The sequence below is a fragment of the Panicum virgatum genome, chromosome 3N (genome assembly GCF_016808335.1).
Source record: "Panicum virgatum strain AP13 chromosome 3N, P.virgatum_v5, whole genome shotgun sequence".
Taxonomy (NCBI): domain Eukaryota; kingdom Viridiplantae; phylum Streptophyta; class Magnoliopsida; order Poales; family Poaceae; genus Panicum; species Panicum virgatum.
Window position 1 is genome coordinate 63585747 of NC_053147.1, and position 21840 is coordinate 63607586.

General features: G+C 50.1%; 1 protein-coding gene across 1 annotated transcript; it reads left to right on the forward strand.

Annotated features, from left to right (window-relative positions):
* Positions 1–1428: 1428 nt before the first annotated feature.
* On the forward strand, positions 1429–20429 carry LOC120668000 (probable LRR receptor-like serine/threonine-protein kinase At1g51860). The gene is made up of 10 exons (XM_039947967.1): positions 1429–2572; positions 9358–9496; positions 9617–9688; positions 16846–16914; positions 17026–17177; positions 17265–17527; positions 17653–17779; positions 19027–19095; positions 19212–19401; positions 19574–20429. Exons 1-10 carry the CDS (start codon positions 1429–1431, stop codon positions 19968–19970), a joined length of 2622 nt encoding a protein of 873 aa, XP_039803901.1. The 3' UTR covers positions 19971–20429.
* The last annotated feature ends 1411 nt before the right edge of the window (positions 20430–21840 follow it).

Below are 21840 nucleotides of genomic sequence, written 5' to 3' on the forward strand. Positions count from 1 at the left end.
TGCAGGTTCTGAGGAGGAGCTCGACACCAGCAACGATAGACGGTACGACTGAGGCTCGTGCTATGCTCAAAATTGCCTGTGGGAGGAGTCCTGAAGAAGAAGGCCCCTGAAGCCTAGATTCTGGTACCGATTTCTATTTGCTTTGAATTAGCCCGATGGGCTTGTAATGGAAGAACCGTACCATAAATTCTTAGAATTTATGTAATAATTAAACTCATGTTTGTATTGTTTAAGAGGTATGACTGTGATATTGCCTGAAATGATGAATATGTATGTGCTAGCGTCTAATCCAGGGACTATTATGACGATACAGGGAATCATGTTCACTTCACAGGAACCTGGTTCGTTTCAACCCATCCCTTAGAATGCTCATTCTAGGGGCGGGTGACACCACCACCACCCCCCCCTAAAATGACGCCCGTTTGCAGGGGCGGGTGCGTCAAATGCTACAGTAAATTCATTCCATTTGTAGCAACCGGTTCCATTTGTTGCTCTAAATCGTTTTTATAGTAGTTGTATTCCCTCTTCTCCATCAAGCATTTCATCTAAATCACTACTCAAAACAAAAACCTTCTCGGAGATACTCATGAAGGACTGTTGGACTTTCTGTTCCGACAATATATTTTCTACACACATAACAGTATAACAGATGGCAGTGGTATGTACATCAGTACATGAACAAGCTAACGACAGTGCAAACGTGTGTGTGTATATATGTGTATGTGTGTGTATGCACGTGGCGCTAAACATATGCGCATTTACAGGGTCGGCCTACCTAGTCCCCATCCACGTGGCACACTTGAAGTTGACCAATGACTATCCATGCATGCATCTGTCCGATGACCGGCGGCTGCCATGCGCTAAACCCACACGCGTTTGGTTCGTTGATCTGTTCCACGGTTGCAGCCATCGATCACATGTCGCGCAGACCATGAATAGCGAGTTGACGATCGACCCATCCAAAGGAAACTCTCGGCCCTGTTTGATTTATGCTAGAACTTCTAGCACTAAAACGTAATCTTGTATGTATGGAGTAATAAATACAGTCTATTTGCAAAATCTTTTCACGGATGGGTGCAACTTTGTGCGACGAATCTAATGACAGTAATTAATTTATGATTGGCTACAGTCATACTGTCAAAGATCTCGTTAGATTTGACTACACTCATACAGTTGTGAAGTTAGTTTTGTAAACTGATTTTAATTAATACCTTTATTTAGGGGTCAAAGTTATTAGCGTAGCACAAACCATATATTGAGAGACACACTCATCACATGGAGGCATCTCGCATCGCCATTACTCGCCACCACTTCGCAAGCATCACCTGATCGACCACAGACGGCCGATCGATCAATCTCTCGGCGGGCCTGGCCGGCCGCCAGCAAGTTCGTTCTGGACGAGGACGAGGCTGCTCAATCATATCATCAATGGCGGCGTCGTTCTTGATTTACTTTGCTGCGACGGCGATAGTGTTCGTGCTGGCCCCGACCCCGGCGGTTCTTGTGGCCGCCCAGCTGCCGGCAGGCTCCCTGAGCATCGACTGCGGCCTGGACGCAAACTCGGGCGGCTACAGGGACAAGTCCACCGGCATCGACTACGTCCCCGACGGCCCGTACGTGGACGCCGGCGAGAACCACGCGGTGGCCAGCGAGTACCAGCTCCAGCCGGCGCTGCCGCGGAGCTACCTCACGCTGCGGAGCTTCCCGCTGGGCGTGCGCAACTGCTACGAGCTCCCCACGGCGGTCGGGTCCAAGTACCTCGCCCGGATGGAGGCCTTCTACGGCAACTACGACGGCCGGGGAAGCTCCTCGTCGCCATCGTCGTCGCCGGCGGCGGAGTTCGACCTGTACCTCGGCGCCGACTACTGGGACACCGCGAAGGTCGGCACCGACAGGGTGTACGAGGCGGTGTTCGTTGCGTGGGCGGCCTGGACGCCGCTGTGCCTCGTGAACACCAACAAAGGCACGCCGTTCGTGTCCGCCGTGGAGCTCAGGCCGCTCGCCGCCGCGCTCTACCCGCCCGTCGCGCCCGGCTTGTCCATGGCCATGTACAATCGCCTCAACATGGGGGCAAGCACCTCATTCGCGAGGTATCCGGCTGATCAATACGATCGCTTCTGGTACCCGATGAGCGAGGCCAGCCCGCGGTGGGCGAACCTGTCCACTGGGCTGACCATCCGGCCGGACCCCACCTCGGCGGAGCCCCTAGCGGTTCTCCAGACGGCGGTCGCGGCGGCCGGGAACGACACGGAGCTCACCGCGGCGACATGGACGGTGGACGAGCGCCGGGCGTCCTTCTCCTTCATGGTGTTCGTGCACTTCGCCGACTTCCAGAGCACGCAGCTCCGGGAGTTCGACATATACCTGAACAACAACCGACGGCCCTCGCCGTTGAGCCCCCAGGCCTGGGTTGCTTCGTGCATCTACACCACCAGGGGGAACTGGGCCGCCGACGGTACGTACAACGTCACTCTCGTCGCCACCAACCAGTCCGTGCTGCCGCCCATGATCAACGCCCTCGAGATCTACAGCGTCATCCTCAACAACAGCCCGACGACATTCGCGGATGATAGTGAGTACCTTAGTTTTTGCATAAATTTTTTGAATAAGACGAGTGATTAAAATTTGACAAAAACAAACAGAAAAATACGGAGGGAGTACTACATACACTACCGGAAACAGAATAGTTACCGTGTGTCCACAGTTTTGCCGTGTGAAGTCGAGAAAAACACACCGTACAAAAAATACACGACAAATAGATTGTTTGTCGTGTGCCAGATTCCTGGCACATGACAAATAGTTTGTTTGCAGTGCGTGTGCAAGACTAGAAACACGTGACAAAAATTTAGTAAAACACGTTTAGAAAATGAGTGGAACGAAAAAAAAGGTTGTAGATCACAGCACACAACAAAGGCCATATCCAGACACTTAAACACAACACTCGCACACAGCCACATCCACACCCGCACACACCCACACTTGCCTCCACCCGCCTCGGCGCCGTGTCCATGGCGCCGCCTCCACCTCGCCTCCACGCGGCCTCCACTCCGCCGATGTCCCCGCTGCGCATGGCCTCAATGCCTGTGCCTACGCCGCCACCCCTCGTCGCCGCCGCCATGCCCCGGCGCCGCCACGTCGCCGCGGCCGTCCATGCCGCGTGCGAGTGCCATGGCCACCGTCTGAACTAGTTGGCGCCATGCCAGCCGCCTGCGCCACGTCCACGCCGCCATAGAAGACGACCCCCTAGAGGAGCTCCTCCTGCACGCCACGGATGGTGGTGGCGGCGCGGGCGGATCCGTCCTCGGCGGAGCAGGCGGATCCAGCGGCTGCCTCCAACCCTCCCTCCATCGCCACGGCGAGTGACGGATCCGGCAGTGTGGGCAAATCCGGCGGCAGCATCCTCCCTTCCCTCCACGGCCATGGCTAGCGACGGAGCGCGCAGCACTACCACTCCTCGAGAGCAGCGCTGATGGTGCGGCTCCGGCCTTCCCTTGACGGCTCGCGGGCGGCGCAACGGGGTGCGGCCGGGGCTGCTCCAGGACGGCGGCGGACGTGGTGGCTTTTTTTTTATTTATTTCGAATTTTTTTGCCGAGTGCCCGAAGAGTGACCCACGGCAAAGATCTTCTTTGTTGATGCTTGTTTGCTATGTGCTATTTGCCCTGTACAACACATGAAAAACGCTTTGCCGTGTGTATAAGTGGTTTTGCCGTGTGCCTCTGGCACACGGTAAAGGTGGGGATTTCGGTAGTGATATGAGGTGCACATTAATATTACCAACAAGCAATGGAAAATAGAAATGGACTAACCGAAAGTTAGCTGGATGTCTACTTCAACACTTGTGCCACCACATGTTAACAATGATTTAGGCATAATTTTTAATTTGAAAGACATCACCCTGTCCAAACCTACTCACAGAATTCAATGGACGGTACAGGGTTGTGTGCGCTGGGCTAAGGGTTGGACTCGGCCTAGATATCATTGGGGTTTAAACTAGGGCGCTGCTCCTATCGGACATTCCATTACAATATCAAAAATACACTCTTGCAATATTAAAAATTTATATTTGCAACATCAAAAACATTAATTGAAACACATCAAAATGTCAGGATGCAAAAGTAAAATTCTCATCGCAACATCATAGATGTGTTTCATGCAACATCCATTCAAATTCATGCAACATAAAAAAAGCTACTGGAACATTAGATTCATGCATGTGCAACATGAAAATAGTTATATCCAAGAAATGAATTGACAAGAAGGATATCTCTATGGCAACATGAATCTCGATCTCAATATCTCGAATCAACCATTTGCATCATTCAAAAAATTCTAATGCAACACCATGAGGGCCTTGTTGCCCCTAGATCTTCCGCCACCAGCCCAAAGCTCACCGGCGCACTCGTGCGCTACCACCCCGGAGCTCCCGCAGCAGCCCTTGCGCACCGCCGCCCGCGCGGGGCTCGCCGCATCGCTGCCGGGGTGTCCCGAGTCGACGCAGAGAGGAGGAGGAGGCCCCCGGATCTCCCATCGCCGGCCTGGAGCTCGCCGTCGTCCACGCTGGGCTCACCGCCGGCCTCGTACACCGCTGCCTCGAAGCTCCCACCGAATCGAGCAGAATCAATTCCGAGCAGCACGAGCCTAGGACGATCCAGGCGGAGCAGGCCGCGGGCGCACTTGTGGAGATCGGAGGTTGCAGCGGGTGAGGAGGGCGATAGCTAGAGGCGACGCGGATCTCACCTAGGGCATGGCGTTTCCACGGCGTGGTGGGTCGCAAGCGGCGAGCAAGCAAAGCCAGGAGCGGGCGGTCGCGAACGGCGAGAAAGGGAGAGTGCGAGCAAGCAAAGCCACGAGAGTGCGAGCAAAGACCAATTCAATGGTCTGATGTGGAGAGCGTCCGATCTTTTTATTGTCTCGTCGAACACCCTACAGGAAGCATTTCCCTTTAAATTAAAGCACCCCCTTCTAATTCGTATACGGAATTTAGTTTTCCTTAATGAATTAGATGTGGTGATGTTTGATATGAGAATTCTGATTTTTGTTGAAAAAAGTTCATTTGTGGCCATCTAACTATCACTCGAGTTTAATTTTGGTCATCCAACTCCAAAATCAGATATTTTTTACCATTAAACTATCAAAACCGTTTATATTTGGTTATCTAGCTGTTTTGAAGAGTGATTTTACTGATTTTGACGACGCCTGGCAATAGGCCCACATGCCAGCTTCTTTTTCTCTCTCCTTTTTTCCTTTTTCTCTCTTCTCCCTTTCGCTGCTCTGGCACTCTCGGCCGCCGATAGCACTTCTCCGGCGGGCGGCAGCAAGCCTGCGCCCGCATTTGCTCTGTGCTCCCTCTGCTGTGCCTGGAGGTCATGCCAGCGTCTAAGCCGACGTCCCCACATGCCCCGAGATGCGCTGGGCGGCGGTTCTCGTGCGGACGCGCTCCGTACCGGCGGCCAGGAGATCTCCTATTGCTGGTGGAGCGGTTGTCGGAGCACATGAAGAAGGCACGCGGCAGCCGGGACCACCACGGCGACCACCAGGAGCCCCCTCATCTTGGTCGCAACTCGCAACTCCCTCGCGCTATGGCCGCCTTGCTTCTCTTGTGAGTTGTAGCTCGGGAATAAGGATGTAGGTGGAGTTTGCGACTGCTGCAGCCCTCCCCCGGTTTGCTGCCACCACAGCTCCTCCGCCCCTGTGTGCTCGCGACGCCGACGCATGGGCAAGAGAAAGCACAGATAGAGATAGAGAGAGGAAAGAGGAGGGAGGAAAAGAAGCTGCCATGTAAACCTCACTGTCACGTGTCATCCACCTCAGCAAAATCACTCTTTAAAACAGTTAAATGACTAAATATAAACGATTTTGATAGCTTGATGGTCGAAAATACCTAATTTTAGAGTTTGATGGCTAAAATCAAACTCAGCTGATAGTTGGATGGCTAAAAATGATTTTTTTTCATTTTTATAATGTAACATGATTTGTTTGTTCCCCCTCCAAGCTTCATGTGATGTGCATCACACACAGAAAATGTGTCATCCTTTTATTCCATGTAACATAACATGATTTGTTTGTTCCCTTTCCAATGCCGGCAAATCATCGACACAATATTGAGTATTGATGCCAAAAATAGTTGAGCTAAATCTATTTTTTATAAGATTATAGAGATACTTTCACAAGATATAAAATATATTATTTGGGTTTTTCATTGCCTATCTATCTCTTGGAATTTTTCTCAATTTTTTTGGAAACCTAGATATATTTTTCATGGTTTTAAATCCTTATCAGATGTTTACAAGATTTTTTTTGAACTATAAAGACAAAACCACGTTTGGAAAACTGCTTCTAACCGGATAAAGAGGTAAAATGAACAATTTTAAAAGTTGAGGGAGATGAGTTACTTGGTTTTGGAATTCAGAAATAAATAGTTAAAAGAGGTAAATAGACTTTTATCTAAAAAAACACAAGCTGAAGCCTCGGATCGTGGGCCAGTAGTTAGGGGCTTTGCTTCAGAAGAGGGAGCCGGCGCTCGTCGGTGGGGGGCTACTAAATAACCTCGTGGAAGATGGTTAAGTAATATAACTTTAAAATCCATTACACTCAATTAGATGCAATATTTTAAAAAGATTAGATTCAACATTATAAAAAATATTGATCAACATTGAAAAATAGCATATTTAACATTTTTTAGAAATACAAATCAACATTTTGAAACAAATACTAACATCAACATTTCTCACAACATATTTTAACATTTCAAAAAAATGGATTCAACATTTTCTAAAATCTAGATCAATATTTTTTGAAATAGCTTCTTCCTATCCTTTTCTTTTCTGTCCATGGCGGCGACGCGCGCGGCGGAGAGACAAGCAGCGGAGTGACGGTGCACCTGCGGGGCATGCGGGCGTGGGGGGTAGCAGGCAGCGGCGCGGGGGGGTGGGGGGTGGAAGCAGCGCTCGGCGGCGCGCGTGCGCAGGGGCAGAGGGAGCGGCTTCAGTAGTGGCACGCGGCAGAAAAGGAGGTGCAGTGGCTGTGGGCGCCGAGGAGCAGGAGCCGAGGCGCGCGCATGAGGAAGACAAGGTGGTGGTGGTGGGCTTGTGGGGTTCAAAAATCGGATGGATAAAGAGTGTTGCACGAAGAAAAAAATTTCGAATGTATAGGATTGCCGCTCATTGGTGCAACCTAGGCTAGGTGGCACTTAAGCCCAGGGCCGGCTCACGGTTTTCAAAGGCCCCAGGGCGAGCAAGATACTATAAATTCTTTTAGGTTAACTATTTTTCATTTGTGATAGTAACTAAAAAGAAGATATAAATTCTAATAATATATGTAATTCATGAAGAATAATGTCAATATTACAAACGAAAATGATAGAAACATAAAACTAGAATTACCTACAACCTACTAGAGCGCTAATGTTAGCACCTAGGCAGCAGATGCTCGCGTGGGCCACGGTGCCGCCATGCCGGCCGGCCTGTGTTTTCGTGAGTACATTGGACTCCGATAGATCTCCGGTGTCGGTGTCGGGCCGTCTGAAGAGGGAGAACACCCGAAGTCGGATCCGGACGAAAGCGATGAAAATGAAAGGCCAAACACCGAGTCACGATCGCGCGTGGAAGGGCAGAAGTCCGTGAGACCGGCGCTACTCGGACCCCAAATGGATCTATCACAGAAGGCATGATGACCTACTTCTTAGATGGACCGAAAATAAGAAGTTAGATTGGCCCAATATATCAGTTCGTGGTAAATATAAAAAAATAGAACAATTTTTTAACATGGAACAATTTTTCCGGAATAAAAAATAATTCTGTCATGTGTGATAATTTGATTGCCAGTCACATGTGAGGCTCCAAATATTTGCTGGAAGACCTGCATGTCTGACTGTCTGCTCGTATACTCCGATTGAGTCAGGTACTACTACGTACAACATATTAAATGTCGGGCCCATTACTCCATGGGCCCCGGGCCATCACCCCGGCTGCCCTCCCACTTAAGCCGGGCCTGCTTAAGCCACCCGCCACTGTGTCCAGCCCAACAAATAAACCTACCCCTTCCCTTTTTCTATACAACCCAATAACTTGAAATCCTAATCCCTCCCCACCTCTTCCCGCTGCCGCCGCTGCCATCCCGCCCGGCTCGGGTGGCTCCCTCCCCACCACCCACCACCCATCGCCGCGCTCCCCGCTGGATGAGCCCATGTCGCTCGGCTCCAGCGGCAACCCTGCTACCGGAGCTCACTCCTCTCCCTTCCTCCCTTCTTCTAGAGGCAGCAGGGTTGGTTGGAGTGGCAGTGGCGGCTGGTGGAGGTGGAAGAAGGTGAAAGAGAGAGGGAGGAGGGGTGGGTGGCAGGTGGCTTAAGAGGATGTTTGGTTGCCAACCACATTTTAACACACTTAAGGTTAGGCAAGTATGGCAAAGAATTTGGCTACTTACCAAAGAATTTGGTCACCACACTTTTCTTATCTAAGGGAATCTTGCCACACTTTTTCTTGCCTGTGACACGTGGAGCCCAAAAAATCTTGCCTAAGCTTAGTTACCAACCAAATACCTACCAACTTGATCAAACTTGCCTAAAGTTAGGTGTGGCAAAGTGTGGCTAGCAACCAAACACCCGAAATCCGACAGGGAGCTCTACCTTCAAACACCACCAGGTGACCTAATGGGCCAATTTGTTTGTTTAGCCTGTTTATATTTGGGCTGGTTTAGCTATTTTATGGGCAATTCGTTTGCTCAGCAATGCACAACACGGGTGTAACCGTGTAAGGGAGCTCATTAGCTCAACACTTGCAGCTAGCGCCAGGAGGTTGCATTGCTCCTTAGCTGATGGTACACGTGAAGCGATATCTGTGTCTGTGACAGGTGGCGGTGGTTGAGCAGCCTACTGCGCTGGCAATTGCCGTCCTGATCGCTTGGAAATAGGTGGCCGAAGGAGCGTTGCACGGTGGGAGCAGCGAGGTGCAGGAATCTGCACATGGCCGCGGCAAGGGACTGCGTCCCAAGCGGCACTGCGGCAGGCGCCCACCTGACCTGGCTGGTTGTGCTCAAGGTGCTCGACGAAATGACGCTTATGTTACAGCGTCCCCCCCCCCCCCCCTCCTGAATACGATAGAGAGCTGCGTATCTTTGTATTAGATAGAAAAGAGTTGGTTCAAGTTCTACAACGCGGGCTTATGCTATCGCACCTATATCCATCAGTTCACTGATCCCTTGTCAGCTTGCTGAATTCAAGAAACAGACGAGAGGTTGAAATGTTATTTTGCCCAACATTATGCTTTGAACATAAACTTTTTTCCTGTCTTGCATAGGCAGCTGGATGTTTGCAGTTCAGTTCTCAGACATACATTCTGACAGTACTTCTTCTGTGCTAGTTGACGCCATCATGGCCATCAAATTCGAGTATGGCGTGAAGAAAAACTGGATGGGTGACCCATGTTTCCCAGTCATATATGCTTGGCATGGTGTGAAATGCAGCAATACAAGTGGTAACACCACGAGGATAACATCACTGTGAGTATCTGTAAGCATATGTTGTGAAGTTCTTGCATCTTCATTCTTACTATAGTAGTTCAGTACTTCAGTAAATGTTCGTTCCTCTAACTCAATGTTGGATTGGAAATTGCAATGCAGAGATCTCTCGAACAGCAACTTGCGTGGTGCGATATCTACGAATTTTACATTGCTTACGGCACTTGAGTTTTTGTAAGTGCTACATGACCTATTCATGCCCTTGGCCTTCCAATTTTTTTGGGTCATAAACCCAAACAATTTATTATGAATGAGATGCATTTAAGCAGTAGTGAACAAGCAAACGACTGAGTATGTAGTTTAACCAGTGTACTTCTTGACATCTTGTTACCACTATATACTGTCGTTTTATATGCTATGGGGTGCTTCCCTGAACAGGAGTGATCTGTAGCCTTGAGGAGCTATGGAATGCTCCCAAACAACCAAAATTCACATCCTCTTTAGGATAAAGATTCAATGCTACTCCAAATGCTTAAAAGGGTATTACAGTAGTTCATAACAAATGTACGGAACAGTGGGACTGGAGTAGATACTGATGTATGATCCAGTACTCTAGGGTGACGAGGGAGAATAGAAAGGAGGCCGTCCTTGCAAATATGTTTCCAACTTCAGATTGTTAAGGACGGTTTCTGTTTATTTATAAATTCGAGAAACTTTGCAACAGTTGTGTTCTGATTGAACTCATAGAAAATTGGGAAGTGTAAATGAGGGTTTTGTTGTGAATCGTGTAAGCTAATTACATATAAGCAGTTTCTATGAGTGGTAAATAAGTTGGTTCACAGAACCAGTCTAGGAATTTGTTTCTGTGATCTAGTATACTGTTTTTTTATATATAAAGTTATAATCCGATAAGCCACCCTCCTCAAAATAAGCTTTGATGTCCAAGAGATAGGACCTGTTAAAGAAGACTAAAGAAGCCATCTTTTTGGCTACAACTTTAGTACGTCACAGACTCACAGTATGTCGTCTAAGATTAGGCAAAGCTGAACAAAGTCTATAGTAAAGTTCACTAGCGGTCAAACTTATTTGGGGCAGGGGCGGAGCCAGAGCCTCTCTTTCTCTTCTTCTTCCTCTTCACTGGGTTTCAAGGGGGTAGGGGGCTGGAGCCTCCCCGCTGGCTCCGCCCCTGATTTGCGGTGTCGTCCAAGATTAGGTCCCAAACTATTAATTTACGGATCTAGATCCCTAAACTTGTTGATTGTACTACTTGAGGTCAAAATATCTTTAATCAACGTGACTTTGCTTGTTGTCGCATGCTCTTGTGGCCCTCAGTTTCCATACTCTCATGCTCACTTCCAACCTTAGCATCTAGAGAGAAAGAGTTAGTTAAAAAAAAGATAATGCTAAGGAATGACATACAAGTACATATAATCTTCTTCAATGCGTATCATGTGTAGCCAATGATAGATAATTACCTATGCTCTAGCTTGTCTAGATTCTACGCTGGTAGGGGCTCTTGCTCCTGCTCAGTCAAGGCTGCCTCTTCAATGTTGGGCGGCAAACACTATTGTGTATAGTAGCAGCTGCAGTTGGCAGCATGGTAGCAGTAGTGACTAGTAGTAGCCGCAGTAGCTAGTAGTGGTAGAGGCTGTATAACACTATAGCGCCTTATCTTGTAAATGCTCACCTTGACTACTTGTGTCTATAAAAGGAGAGAGCAGCTACAGCTCACAGATTAAGCAGCTCCACTTCGTGTGCTCTTCCTGAGTCCTTCCTCTCATCTTCTTCCTCCACCTGCAAGCAAGAGGGTGTTGTGTGTATGTGAGGGAGTGCCAACAAGTGGTATTCAGAGCTTGAGTGTTCGAGCTTGGTGGCCATGGCTTCCCTGGATCGTGAGCATGGGCGCGGGCGTTCTCAGTAGCGTGCCCGTGGGCGCCAGACGACGTACGTCGTGAAGAAGACGGTGCGGGACGTCGGTGGCGCGCAGTACCCCATGCTCACTCGCACGAACTACGCCGAGTGGGTGGTGCTGATGAAGGTGATGCTCAAGGCGAGGCGCCTGTGGGCGGCGGTGACCGTGGGCACCGCTGACGAAGAAGACGACCAATCGGCCATGGAGGCCATTCTCAAGTCGGTGCCGAACGAGTACGTCGTCCCGCTCGGCGCCAAGGACTCCGCCAAGGAGGCGTGGGAGAGCCTGGAAACGATGCGGCTTGGCGGCGACCGCATGCGCAAGGCGAAGGCGCAGCAGCTCCGGCGAGAGTACGAGGCTGTCGCGTTCCGCGATGGCGAGGCCATCGAGGACTTCGCGCTGCGGCTCACATCTCTGGTGAGCCAGCTAGCGCAGGTCGGCGTCGACATCGGCGAAGAGGAAGCGGTGGCGAAGTATCTCCGCGTCGTGCCACCGCGATTCGCGCAGATTGCGCTCTCGATCCAGACGCTGCTCGACATGAGCACACTCTCGATCGAGGAAGTCACCGGGCGGCTCAAGGCGGTCGAGGACCGCGCGGAGGCCCCCGCCCGCACGACCGCCGGTGGCCAGCTACTGCTCACGGAGGAGCAGTGGGCAGCGCACCTGCGCGAGAGGAAGCAGGGGGAGGGCTCCTCTGTTTCGCGCAGCGGCGGCAGAGGCGGCGTGCGCAGTAGGCGTTGCAGCAAGCCACGGCGGAAGGCGGAGGGCGTCGGCAAGGACGGCGGAGATCGTGCCGCCGACAGGATCATTGCCGCAATTGCGGCAAGATCGGGCACGGGGACCGCGACTGCAAGGAGCCGCGGCGCCAGGAGCGGGCGCACCTCGCCCAGGATGACGAGGAAGAGCCTGCGCTGCTCATGGCGCAGGTCTGCGCCATCAACACCGAGGCAGAGGACCGCGGCGGGCGCGTCAAGCTCGACGAGCCTCGCGCGCGGGTCAACCTCGGGCGAGCAGAGGAGGAGGCAGAGGAGCTGTGGTACCTCGACACTGGCGCGAGCAACCACATGACCAAGAACCGCGCGGCCTTCTCCGAGCTCGACACCGGAGTCGTCGGCACCATGAAGTTCGGGGACAACTCCAGCGTCGACATCCAGGGGCGTGGCACGGTCGTGTTCCAGTGCAAGAATGGCGAGCACAAGGCGCTGACGGATGTGTACTACATCCCCAAGCTCCGGAGCAACATCGTCAGCATTAGCAAGCTCGACGAGCGAGGCTGCCAGGTGTTGATCGACGGCGGCGTGCTCCGGATCAGGGATCGCGAGCGGAAGCTGCTCGCCAAGGTCGAGTGCGGCAGGAATCGCCTCTACACCTTGGCGCTGCGCATTGCGCGCCCGGTGTGCTTGGCGGCAAGGTGCGACGATGCAGCGTGGCGCTGGCTCACGCGCTTCGGCCATTTGAGCTTCAATGCTCTGGCCAGGATGGCGTGGCAAGGCATGGTGCGAGGGCTACCACTGATCGAGCATGCCGGCGAGCTGTGCGACAGCTGCCTTGCCGGGAAGCATAGGAGGCTGCCGTTCCCCAAGAAGGCGAGCTACCGCGCTGGCGATACCCTCGAGCTCGTCCACGGCGACCTCTGCGGGCCAATCACGCCGGCAACGCACGGCGGGTGGCGCTACTTCCTGCTCCTGGTGGACGATTGCAGCCGCTTCATGTGGCTGCACCTCCTGTCGAGCAAGGATGAGGCGCCGGCGGCGATCAAGGAGTTCCAGACGCGGGTGGAGACGGAGACGGGGAAGAAGCTGCGCATGCTGCAGACGGATCGTGGTGGCGAGTTCACCTCGATCGAATTCGGCCTCTACTACGCGGGACAGGGCTTGGAACGCCACCTCACGGCGTCGTACTCGCCTCAGCAGAACGACGTCGTCGAGAGGAGGAACCAGACGGTGGCCGGCATGGCGAGGAGCATGCTCAAGGCCAAGAGGATGCCGGCGGCGTTCTGGGGCGAGGCGGTGAGCACGGCGGTGTTCATCCTGAACCGCGCGCCCACCAAGAGCTTGGAGGGCACAACGCCATTCGAGGCCTGGCATGGGAGGAAGCCGGACGTGTTCTTCCTCAGGACATTCGGCTGTGTCGGGCACATGAAGAAGACGAAGCCCAACCTCGCCAAGCTGGAAAATAGGAGCACTCCCATGGTGTTCCTAGGGTACGAGCTCGGGAGCAAGGCTTATCGGCTCTACGACCCGGCCAGCAGCAAGGTGGTCGTGTCCCGCGACATCGTCTTCGACGATGCGGCGTGCTGGGGCTGGGAGTCCGGCGATGGGGAAGCGACGCCAGGCGGCCTGAGCAGCTCTTTCACCGTCGAGTACATGGTGTACTCCTGTGCGGGGGAGCTGGCTCACGACGAAGGGGAAGCAACACCCTCGAGCGAGTCGCAGGGGACACCCTCGAGAGCGGCACAGGGGGCACCCTCGAGCGAGTCGCATGGGACACCCTCGAGAGCGGCACAGGGGGCACCCTCGAGCGAGTCGCAGGGGACACCCTCGAGTGCGACACAGGGTGCACCCTCGAGCGAGGCGCAGGGGGCACCCTCGAGAGCGGCACTGGTGACACCCTCGAGCGAGGCGCAGGTGACACCCTCGATAGCGGGGCAGGGGACTCCGATCTCCACCGCAACGAGCACCGTTTCGTCGATTCGCTTCGTCACGCCTCCGCCGAGCGCCTCCCCGAACATCGACGCCGATTACTCCAGCGAACCACTCTGATTCTGTCTGGTGGATGACATCGTTGGCATGGGGAGTCCGCCCGGGCAGGAGGCCCATGTGCTGGACGACCTCGAGCTGCATCTGGACAGCGCAGAGGAGCCACCAAACTTCGCCGCAGCAAAATAGGAGGCACGCTGGCGGGCGGCGATGCTAGAGGAGATGGCGGCGGTGGAGGAGAACCGCACGTGGGAGCTAGTGGATCCGCCGGCTGGTTGCCGGCCAATTGGGCTCAAATGGGTGTTCAAGGTGAAGCGGAACGAGTGCGGCGAGGTGGTGCGGCACAAGGTGCGGCTCGTCGCCAAGGGATTCGTGCAGCGCGAGGGCATCGACTTCGAGGAAGTCTTTGCGCCGGTGGCGCGCATGGAGTCCGTGCGCTTGCTGTTGGCGCTGGCGGCGGTGAGGTGCTGGAAGGTCCATCACCTGGACGTGAAATTGGCATTCCTCAACGGAAAGCTCGCCGAGGAGGTGTACGTGCAGCAGCCGCCGGGATTTGTCATCGCCGGCGAGGAGCACAGGGTGCTCCGCCTGCTCAAGGCCCTGTATGGGCTGCGTCAGGCACCGCGCGCGTGGAACATCAAGCTCGACGCCAGCCTCGGGTCGCTCGACTTCACCAAGTGCGCCACCGAGCACGCCCTCTACACACGGCGATCGAAGGGAGGCCTGGTGATCGTCGGCGTGTACGTCAACGACCTCATCGTCACCGGAGCTGAGTAGCGGGACATCGACGCGTTCAAGGAGAAGATGAAGTCGATGTTCCGCATGTCTGACCTCGGTCTGCTCACCTACTACCTCGGCATTGAGGTGGAGCAGACCGGGAATGCCATCACGCTCCACCAGAGCGCCTACGCGAGGAAGCTGCTGGAGCGGAGCGGATTGGGCGAGTGCAGGGCGTGCTAGACGCCCATGGAGAAGAAGGTGAAGCTGTCAAAGGACAGCACTGCCCCCTTGGTGGACGCCACGAGCTACCGGAGCATCGTCGGCGCACTGCGTTACCTCACGCACACGCGGCCGGACATTGGGTTCGTCGTGGGGTACGTGAGTCGGTTCAAGGCGGAGCCGCGGGAGGATCACCTCGCCGCGGTCAAGCATCTGCTCCGCTATGTGGCAGGGACGCGCGACTACGGGCTCGTCTACCCAAGGAGGAGCAGAGGAGAGCTAGAGCTGATTGGGTTCAGCGACAGCGACATGGCGGGCGACGTTGATGGACGAAGGAGCACAACTGGTGTGCTCTTATTCCTTGGAGCGTGCCCGATCTCCTGGCAATCGATGAAACAGAAAGTCGTTGCGCTGAGCACTTGCGAGGCAGAATACATTGCGGCGGCGGCGGCATGTTGCCAGGGAGTTTGGTTGGGGCGGCTGCTGGTAGAGCTCACCGGAGAAGAAGCTCGGGCACTCGTCCTGATGGTGGACAACCAGTCCGCCATCGCCTTAGCAAAGAACCCCGTCCACCACGACCGGAGCAAGCACATCGACACCAAGTATCACTTCATCCGTGATTGCGTCGATGGTGGACAGATCAGGCTCGAGTATGTCGAGACAGCTCGACAGCTCGGGGACATCCTCACCAAACCATTTGGGCGCATTCGACTCACAGAGTTGAGGACCAAGATTGGAGTTGAGGAGATCAAGCAAGAGCAGTGCAATTAGGGGAAGAATTGATAGATAATTACCCATGCTCTAGCTTGTCTAGGTTCTACGCTAGTAGGGGCTTTTGCTCCTGCTCAGTCAAGGTTGTCTCTTCAATGTTGGGCGGCAAACACTATTGTGTATAGTAGCAGCTGCAGTTGGCAGCATGGTAGCAGTAGTGACTAGTAGTAGCAGCAGTGCTAGTAGTGGTAGAAGCTGCATAACACTATAGCTCATTACCTTGTAAATGCTCACCTTGACTACTTGTGTCTATAAAAGGAGAGATTAAGCAGCTCCACTTCGTGTGCTCTTTCTGAGTCCTTCTTCCTCTCATCTTCTTCCTCCATCTGCAAGCAAGAGGGTTTTGTGTGTGTCTGGGAGTGCCAACAGCCAAAACAGTAATATAAAAGACTTAAAATTAGTTACGAGGATGCCAAGGAAGTAGATCATCATTAATTAGATGATTGGGACCACAAGTAAACCACTTAGCAAGTTTAGGGACCTATATATAATTGTTTGGAGACCTGGATGACACCTCAGGACAAGTTTAGGGACCGCTAATGTATAGTGCTCTCTATAGTAACACATATCGTGACAGCATATTTGGCATAGCCACATGTTCAATATTTACAACCTGTAAATTAAATAATTTGTACTAGTCACATTTCGTATGCCCCCCATGATTCTGACGAAATCTCTACAAAATGATTTGATGTCATATTGAAAAGAAAATCACAAATGAACCATGATACTTTCATGATTATGCTCCATGACTCCCCTATGTACTTTTTTACTCTATGGATATCATAATAATAGAGGGTTATGTCTTAAATCATGCTGCAACTTGATAGAACACAGATTTTGTTCTATATTCCACCAGTGTAGAGTTTGAAATAAGTGCCTGCATATTTCTGGGCTTTCTCACTATAATTGTGTATATATTTCAGGGATTTGTCTTATAACAACTTAAGCGGGTCAATATCTGATTCCCTACCAAGTTTGTCCTCCCTACGAGTTTTGTAAGTGCACATATTTGTTTGCAGATTATTAACTAGCAGAGGACCTTACCTGCCACCTTTCCTTTTTAACAGGAATCTGTCTGGCAACCATCTCAGTGGTAACTCGCTATGCAAAAATTACACCGGATCACTTATTTTAAGGTTGTTGTTTCCTTCTCAGAATATTGCTTTTTTAATATGCCTGTGCATTTTGGAATATATCTGTTTCTGTTTCTGTGATCTTCTGACCTTGTGATGTCTTATGTATTTCAGATATGACTCTGATAAAAGTAGGTGCAGTAAAACGACAAGTCGATCAACAAAAGCAGCAGTTGTTTTAGTTACTTCAATTGTGGTCCCTGTTCTGGTTGTGGCTGCACTTTTTCTTGCATATTTCATCTGGAGAGCAAAAAGAAAGCCTCATGGTGTGCATCCTGTTGCTCTAATATATTACCATGCATGGAAACTTTTAGTTTATGTATGTTTGTTATATCTCATACTTGTGTAACCAGTTTCTATAGCTGATCATTCAAGAATTGCACAACTCGATATTATTCCAAGAAGAGGAACAAATCAAGGGGATCACCTGCAAGATACCGAAAATAGGCGATTCACGTATAAGGAGCTGGAGAAGATCACTGATAATTTCAAACGGTTCATAGGACAAGGAGGTTTTGGACTAGTCTACTATGGCCATTTAGAAGATGGTACCGAGGTTGCTGTCAAGATGCGTTCTGAGTCATCATCACATGGGCTGGACGAATTTTTAGCTGAGGTGCCAAATTTTTAGCAATGTCATTTTGCATGGTTTTCATTTGAATAAATAACATGAGTCACAATAATAGGGAGCCTATATCGCAATTAATATATCGTTCCTATGTTTGGGATCTTATTATATAGGTCCAAAGCTTGACAAAGGTGCATCACAGGAATATAGTTTCTTTGGTTGGTTACTGCTGGGACAAAGAGCATTTAGCACTTGTTTATGAGTACATGTCTCATGGCAATCTTTATGATCATCTGAGAGGTTTGTCTTCCAAACTTATTGATGTACTCTTTTCGAATATATGACCCTTTGGATAATACATGGCATTCAATAAGCAACTCTGATCATTGGTTTTCGGAGAAATATGTTATAAAAATTCACATCATTTTATTTTGACAATAGTTCTCATTAGAAGTCTAGTTGTGCTACTTATATGTGACTGAATTTAGAGGTCAAAATTGAGGAAGTTTAAACCACCCAAATTTAGTGAACATTCCATCGAGACTTTGACCACTCGAATTGTGGAAGTTATTAAATGCAGCGAGTCAGCACAATGGATCACCTCCAACTTGCCATCAACCTAATGATTGACTGTGATGTCTTCAGCCAATGTGTATATTCATCTAGTCAAATGTTTAGTCTTTTTTTTCTAGCATAGAGAAGTCCAGTGGTGGATCCAGGATTTTTTTTCATAGCCTGGGCGAACATAGCAATTGATAACAAGTTCACAAAAATATATTAGCTATTAACATAAGCAAAGTTGATAAGATCAACAGTTTTGGAACTAAAATCACCATTTAGTATGTGTGTAAATATGCATAAGAGAAAGATATAACACAGATTATCTCATTACAATATTTAAATTAATTATGCATGAACAATTTGCCACCACAAGTCCAATTGTATAGCTCCAAAGAAGACACTCCGGGCAGACCGGTCAGACCGGTTCACAGGAGCGGTCAGACCGGTCCAGATAGTCCAGACCGAGTTAGGAGTTGTATTTTAGCATGAAATTAATTAGGGTTTCGACTCCTAATGGGATAAGACCATCCCTCCCTGTAAACATAAAGGGCCACGGCCGATTGAGGGCATCAAACCCAATCGAATCTACCAAATCAATCTATCTTTATCGTTTTTACCTTTCTTTCTCGTTACCCTACTTTTCCAACCTCGACATGTTGTTCTTCCTTTGTCTCCGTGGCGTTTGAGGATGTCCTAGCTGGCCTACCGAACCTAGAGCAACCCAAAGTGCGTCTGCCCCGACGGGTCCCTCCCGGGTGGGCGTTTGTTGGGTCCTTGTTGGGCTGCGCCGTGACCGGTCCACCATACCGGTTTGACCGGTTGGTACTGTGGTGCTGCAAGGTGTGCCGTTGCTCGCCGTGCGATCGTGTGTTGGCCCAGAAAAGCATCAACAAACCGAAAAGTGGAAACCAGGAAGAAATATAATTTTCTGAGCTTGACATGTGAAGTTGTAACTTGTAACACAGTTTCTCTCTGGCAAACTGAAGGTAAAAATGCTGATGCTGAAACCTTGAGCTGGGGAACGCGTGTACGGGTAGTGCTTGAAGCTGCACAAGGTATGGGAAAATGAGACACATTCAGGCAACTAGATTTTTAGTAAGCAGATCTGATCTGCCAGATGTTATTCTGTACCTTTCATATGTCCTGTGATTCCTGTTATACATACATATAGGCCTGGATTATTTGCACAAAGGATGCAGCCCGCCGATTATTCACCGGGACGTGAAGAGCAGCAACATTCTCTTGGGTCAAAATCTGCAGGCGAAGATTGCAGATTTGGGACTCAGCAGGACATACCTTAGCGATGTGCAGACTCACATATCAGCCACAGCAGCGGGCACAGCTGGTTACATGGACCCAGAGTACGTGTCTCCCTATATATGTAAATGAGAACCAGCCGAATTTTCTGAGCACAAGAAAGAAAACTAGCAAAAAAATGTGTGCTTTTGTTTTCTTCTCGCAAAAAATATAATCCGTTTGTTTTTTATGCAACATTTAGGTTTTAATAAAATGTCTACGCACTGTCCTTTTCAGGTACTACATGACCGGAAGGCTGACGGAGACCAGCGACGTGTACAGCTTCGGAGTGGTTCTGCTGGAGGCAGCCACCGGCGAGGCCCCGCTGGTGCCAAGCCGCGGCCACATCGTCCAGCGCGTGAAACAGAGCGTCGCCACCACAGGCGACATCGGCGCCGTCGCCGACCCAAGGCTCGGGGGCGCCTACGACGTCAGCTCCATGTGGAAGGTGGTGGACACTGCCATGGCGTGCGTGGCGGAGGCCGGCGCCGGGAGACCGACGATGGCCGAGGTGGTGATGCAGCTGAGGGACAGCCTGGCACTGGAGGAAGCTTGTGGGAACGACGACCGCAGCTTCCCGGCGGCGAGCGATAGCTCGGCTTTGATGTCCGGCTTCGGTCCGTTGGCGAGATGAAGCTGTGCTGCTTGTACATGCATGTACCCCCAGATGCGGATTGGATCATCGTTGATGCTGGGTCTCCTGCTCACAAGTTAGCAGCGTGCGGTTTTGTTATGAACCAGTACGTGCCGTGTGATCTGTTTGTTCATTGTTTTGAGTTTTTGTAAAGGTAATGAGTGTTGACATGTGAAGGGAGGGAGAACACAGTTTAGTACTCCCTCCCTCCATTCCAAATCATATGTCATTTGAGCTTTTCTAGATACATTGTATTTACTATGTATCTAGATATAATATAACGTATATCTAAGTGCATAGCAAAATGAATGTATCTATAAAAGTCAAAACGGTCTACAATTTAGAACTGAATAAGTAATAAGGCCAGTCCCAATTGAGAGTTTCATTTCATTGTTTCATAGGTGCCTTGTAATCTACTGTAATTTGTTTTGAAACAATATATGAAACCAGACTACTCTCCGGTGCTTCAACTTATTTTGTTTTTTCATAGGCTAGTCATGGCATTAATTTACTACACGTGAGCTTGTGAGGGATGGAATGAAATCATGGCATATTTCTGAGCGGGATGTGATGTCATTCCTTGGTCGAGATTACACCAATTTTGTATTCTTGCCAGCACAACAAACTCGGATGCACACACTGACACACATGCCTTTCTTGATGAACTTGGTGAGGTACCGTTAACTTGCTCTAGTCGTTGGAAGGTAGCTGGAGATTTCAACATGATCTATTGCTCGGTGGACAAAAACAATGAAAATATCAATCGAGCCATGATGGGGTGCTTTGGTCTATTTGTGAATGATTTAGAGCTGAAAGAAATCCCACTATGGAGGAGGAGGTACACTTGGTCCAATGAGAGGGATTCTCCTATCCTTGTCAAGCTGGATAGAGTACTTTGCACTAATGATTGGGATGATATTTACCCTGAAAGTGTGCTGCAAACACATGCCACCAAAATTTCTGATCATTGCCCTTGGTCTTAGGACTGAGGGAAGGTATCTTGGGCAAGAAAAAGTTTCATTTTGAAACCTTCTGGACAAAATTAGATGGTTTTGTTGAAACAGTGCAGCACTCTTGGGAACAACAAGTACAAGGCTGCTCCCCTCTCCTTAGATTTGCTCTGAAGCTCAAGCGGTTAACTAAAGCTTTGCAATCCTGGAGTCAGAAGCAAGTTGGTAATGTTAACTCTTAGTTGGCGCCCGCTCAACACATCTTACATAACTTGGAAGTGGCTCAAAATCAGTGAGAACTGTCTGTTGCCAATGGCGGAGCTCGGATAAAAATTTAGGTGGGGTGCATCACAAACATAATTTTTTTGGGCCATTTGCAAAACTACCCTTGTTTTGAAGTCCAACTACGCGTTTGCCTCTGTTTTTTTAACTTTGCATACTTGCCCCTGTTTTTTGTCTTCCAATTGCATGGATGCCCCTAAAAACGTGCAAAACAGGGGTAGTCTTGCAATAAAACAGGAGCATCCATGCAATTGGAAGACTAAAAACAGGGGCAAATATGCAAAGTTAAAAAACTGAGGCAAGCGTGTAGTTGGACTTCAAAACAAGGGCAGCCTTGCAATTTGTCCTTTTTTAATGACATCCTGATGACACACATCACTAGCTAATTTTTGGCAAATTTAAACAATGATTGATGATTGTACCTCTCATTTGAATATAATTGTCCATTAATTCAACAAAGACCAACCAAACAAGAAAAGGTGTCCAATCTAAAGACCAAAATCCAATATTCCAAGAGACAAGAAACTGTAAATTTGAAGAACAAATCAATTAGTGACTTGGTGTGTAATATACTCAGAAGGGAGTAAATTGAACTTTTCTTTAAAACAGTTATGAGGAGAGGAGACATACCATTACAC

Excerpts from the sequence above, each read along its gene's own strand:
- LOC120668000 (XM_039947967.1), top strand. The coding sequence starts at position 1,429 with ATGGCGGCGTCGTTCTTGATTTACTTTGCTGCGACGGCGATAGTGTTC. Across the intron at positions 16,915-17,025 it reads ACCGGATCACTTATTTTAAG|ATATGACTCTGATAAAAGTA; the intron begins GTTGTTGTTTCC and ends TATGTATTTCAG. Across the intron at positions 19,402-19,573 it reads GCTGGTTACATGGACCCAGA|GTACTACATGACCGGAAGGC; the intron begins GTACGTGTCTCC and ends TGTCCTTTTCAG.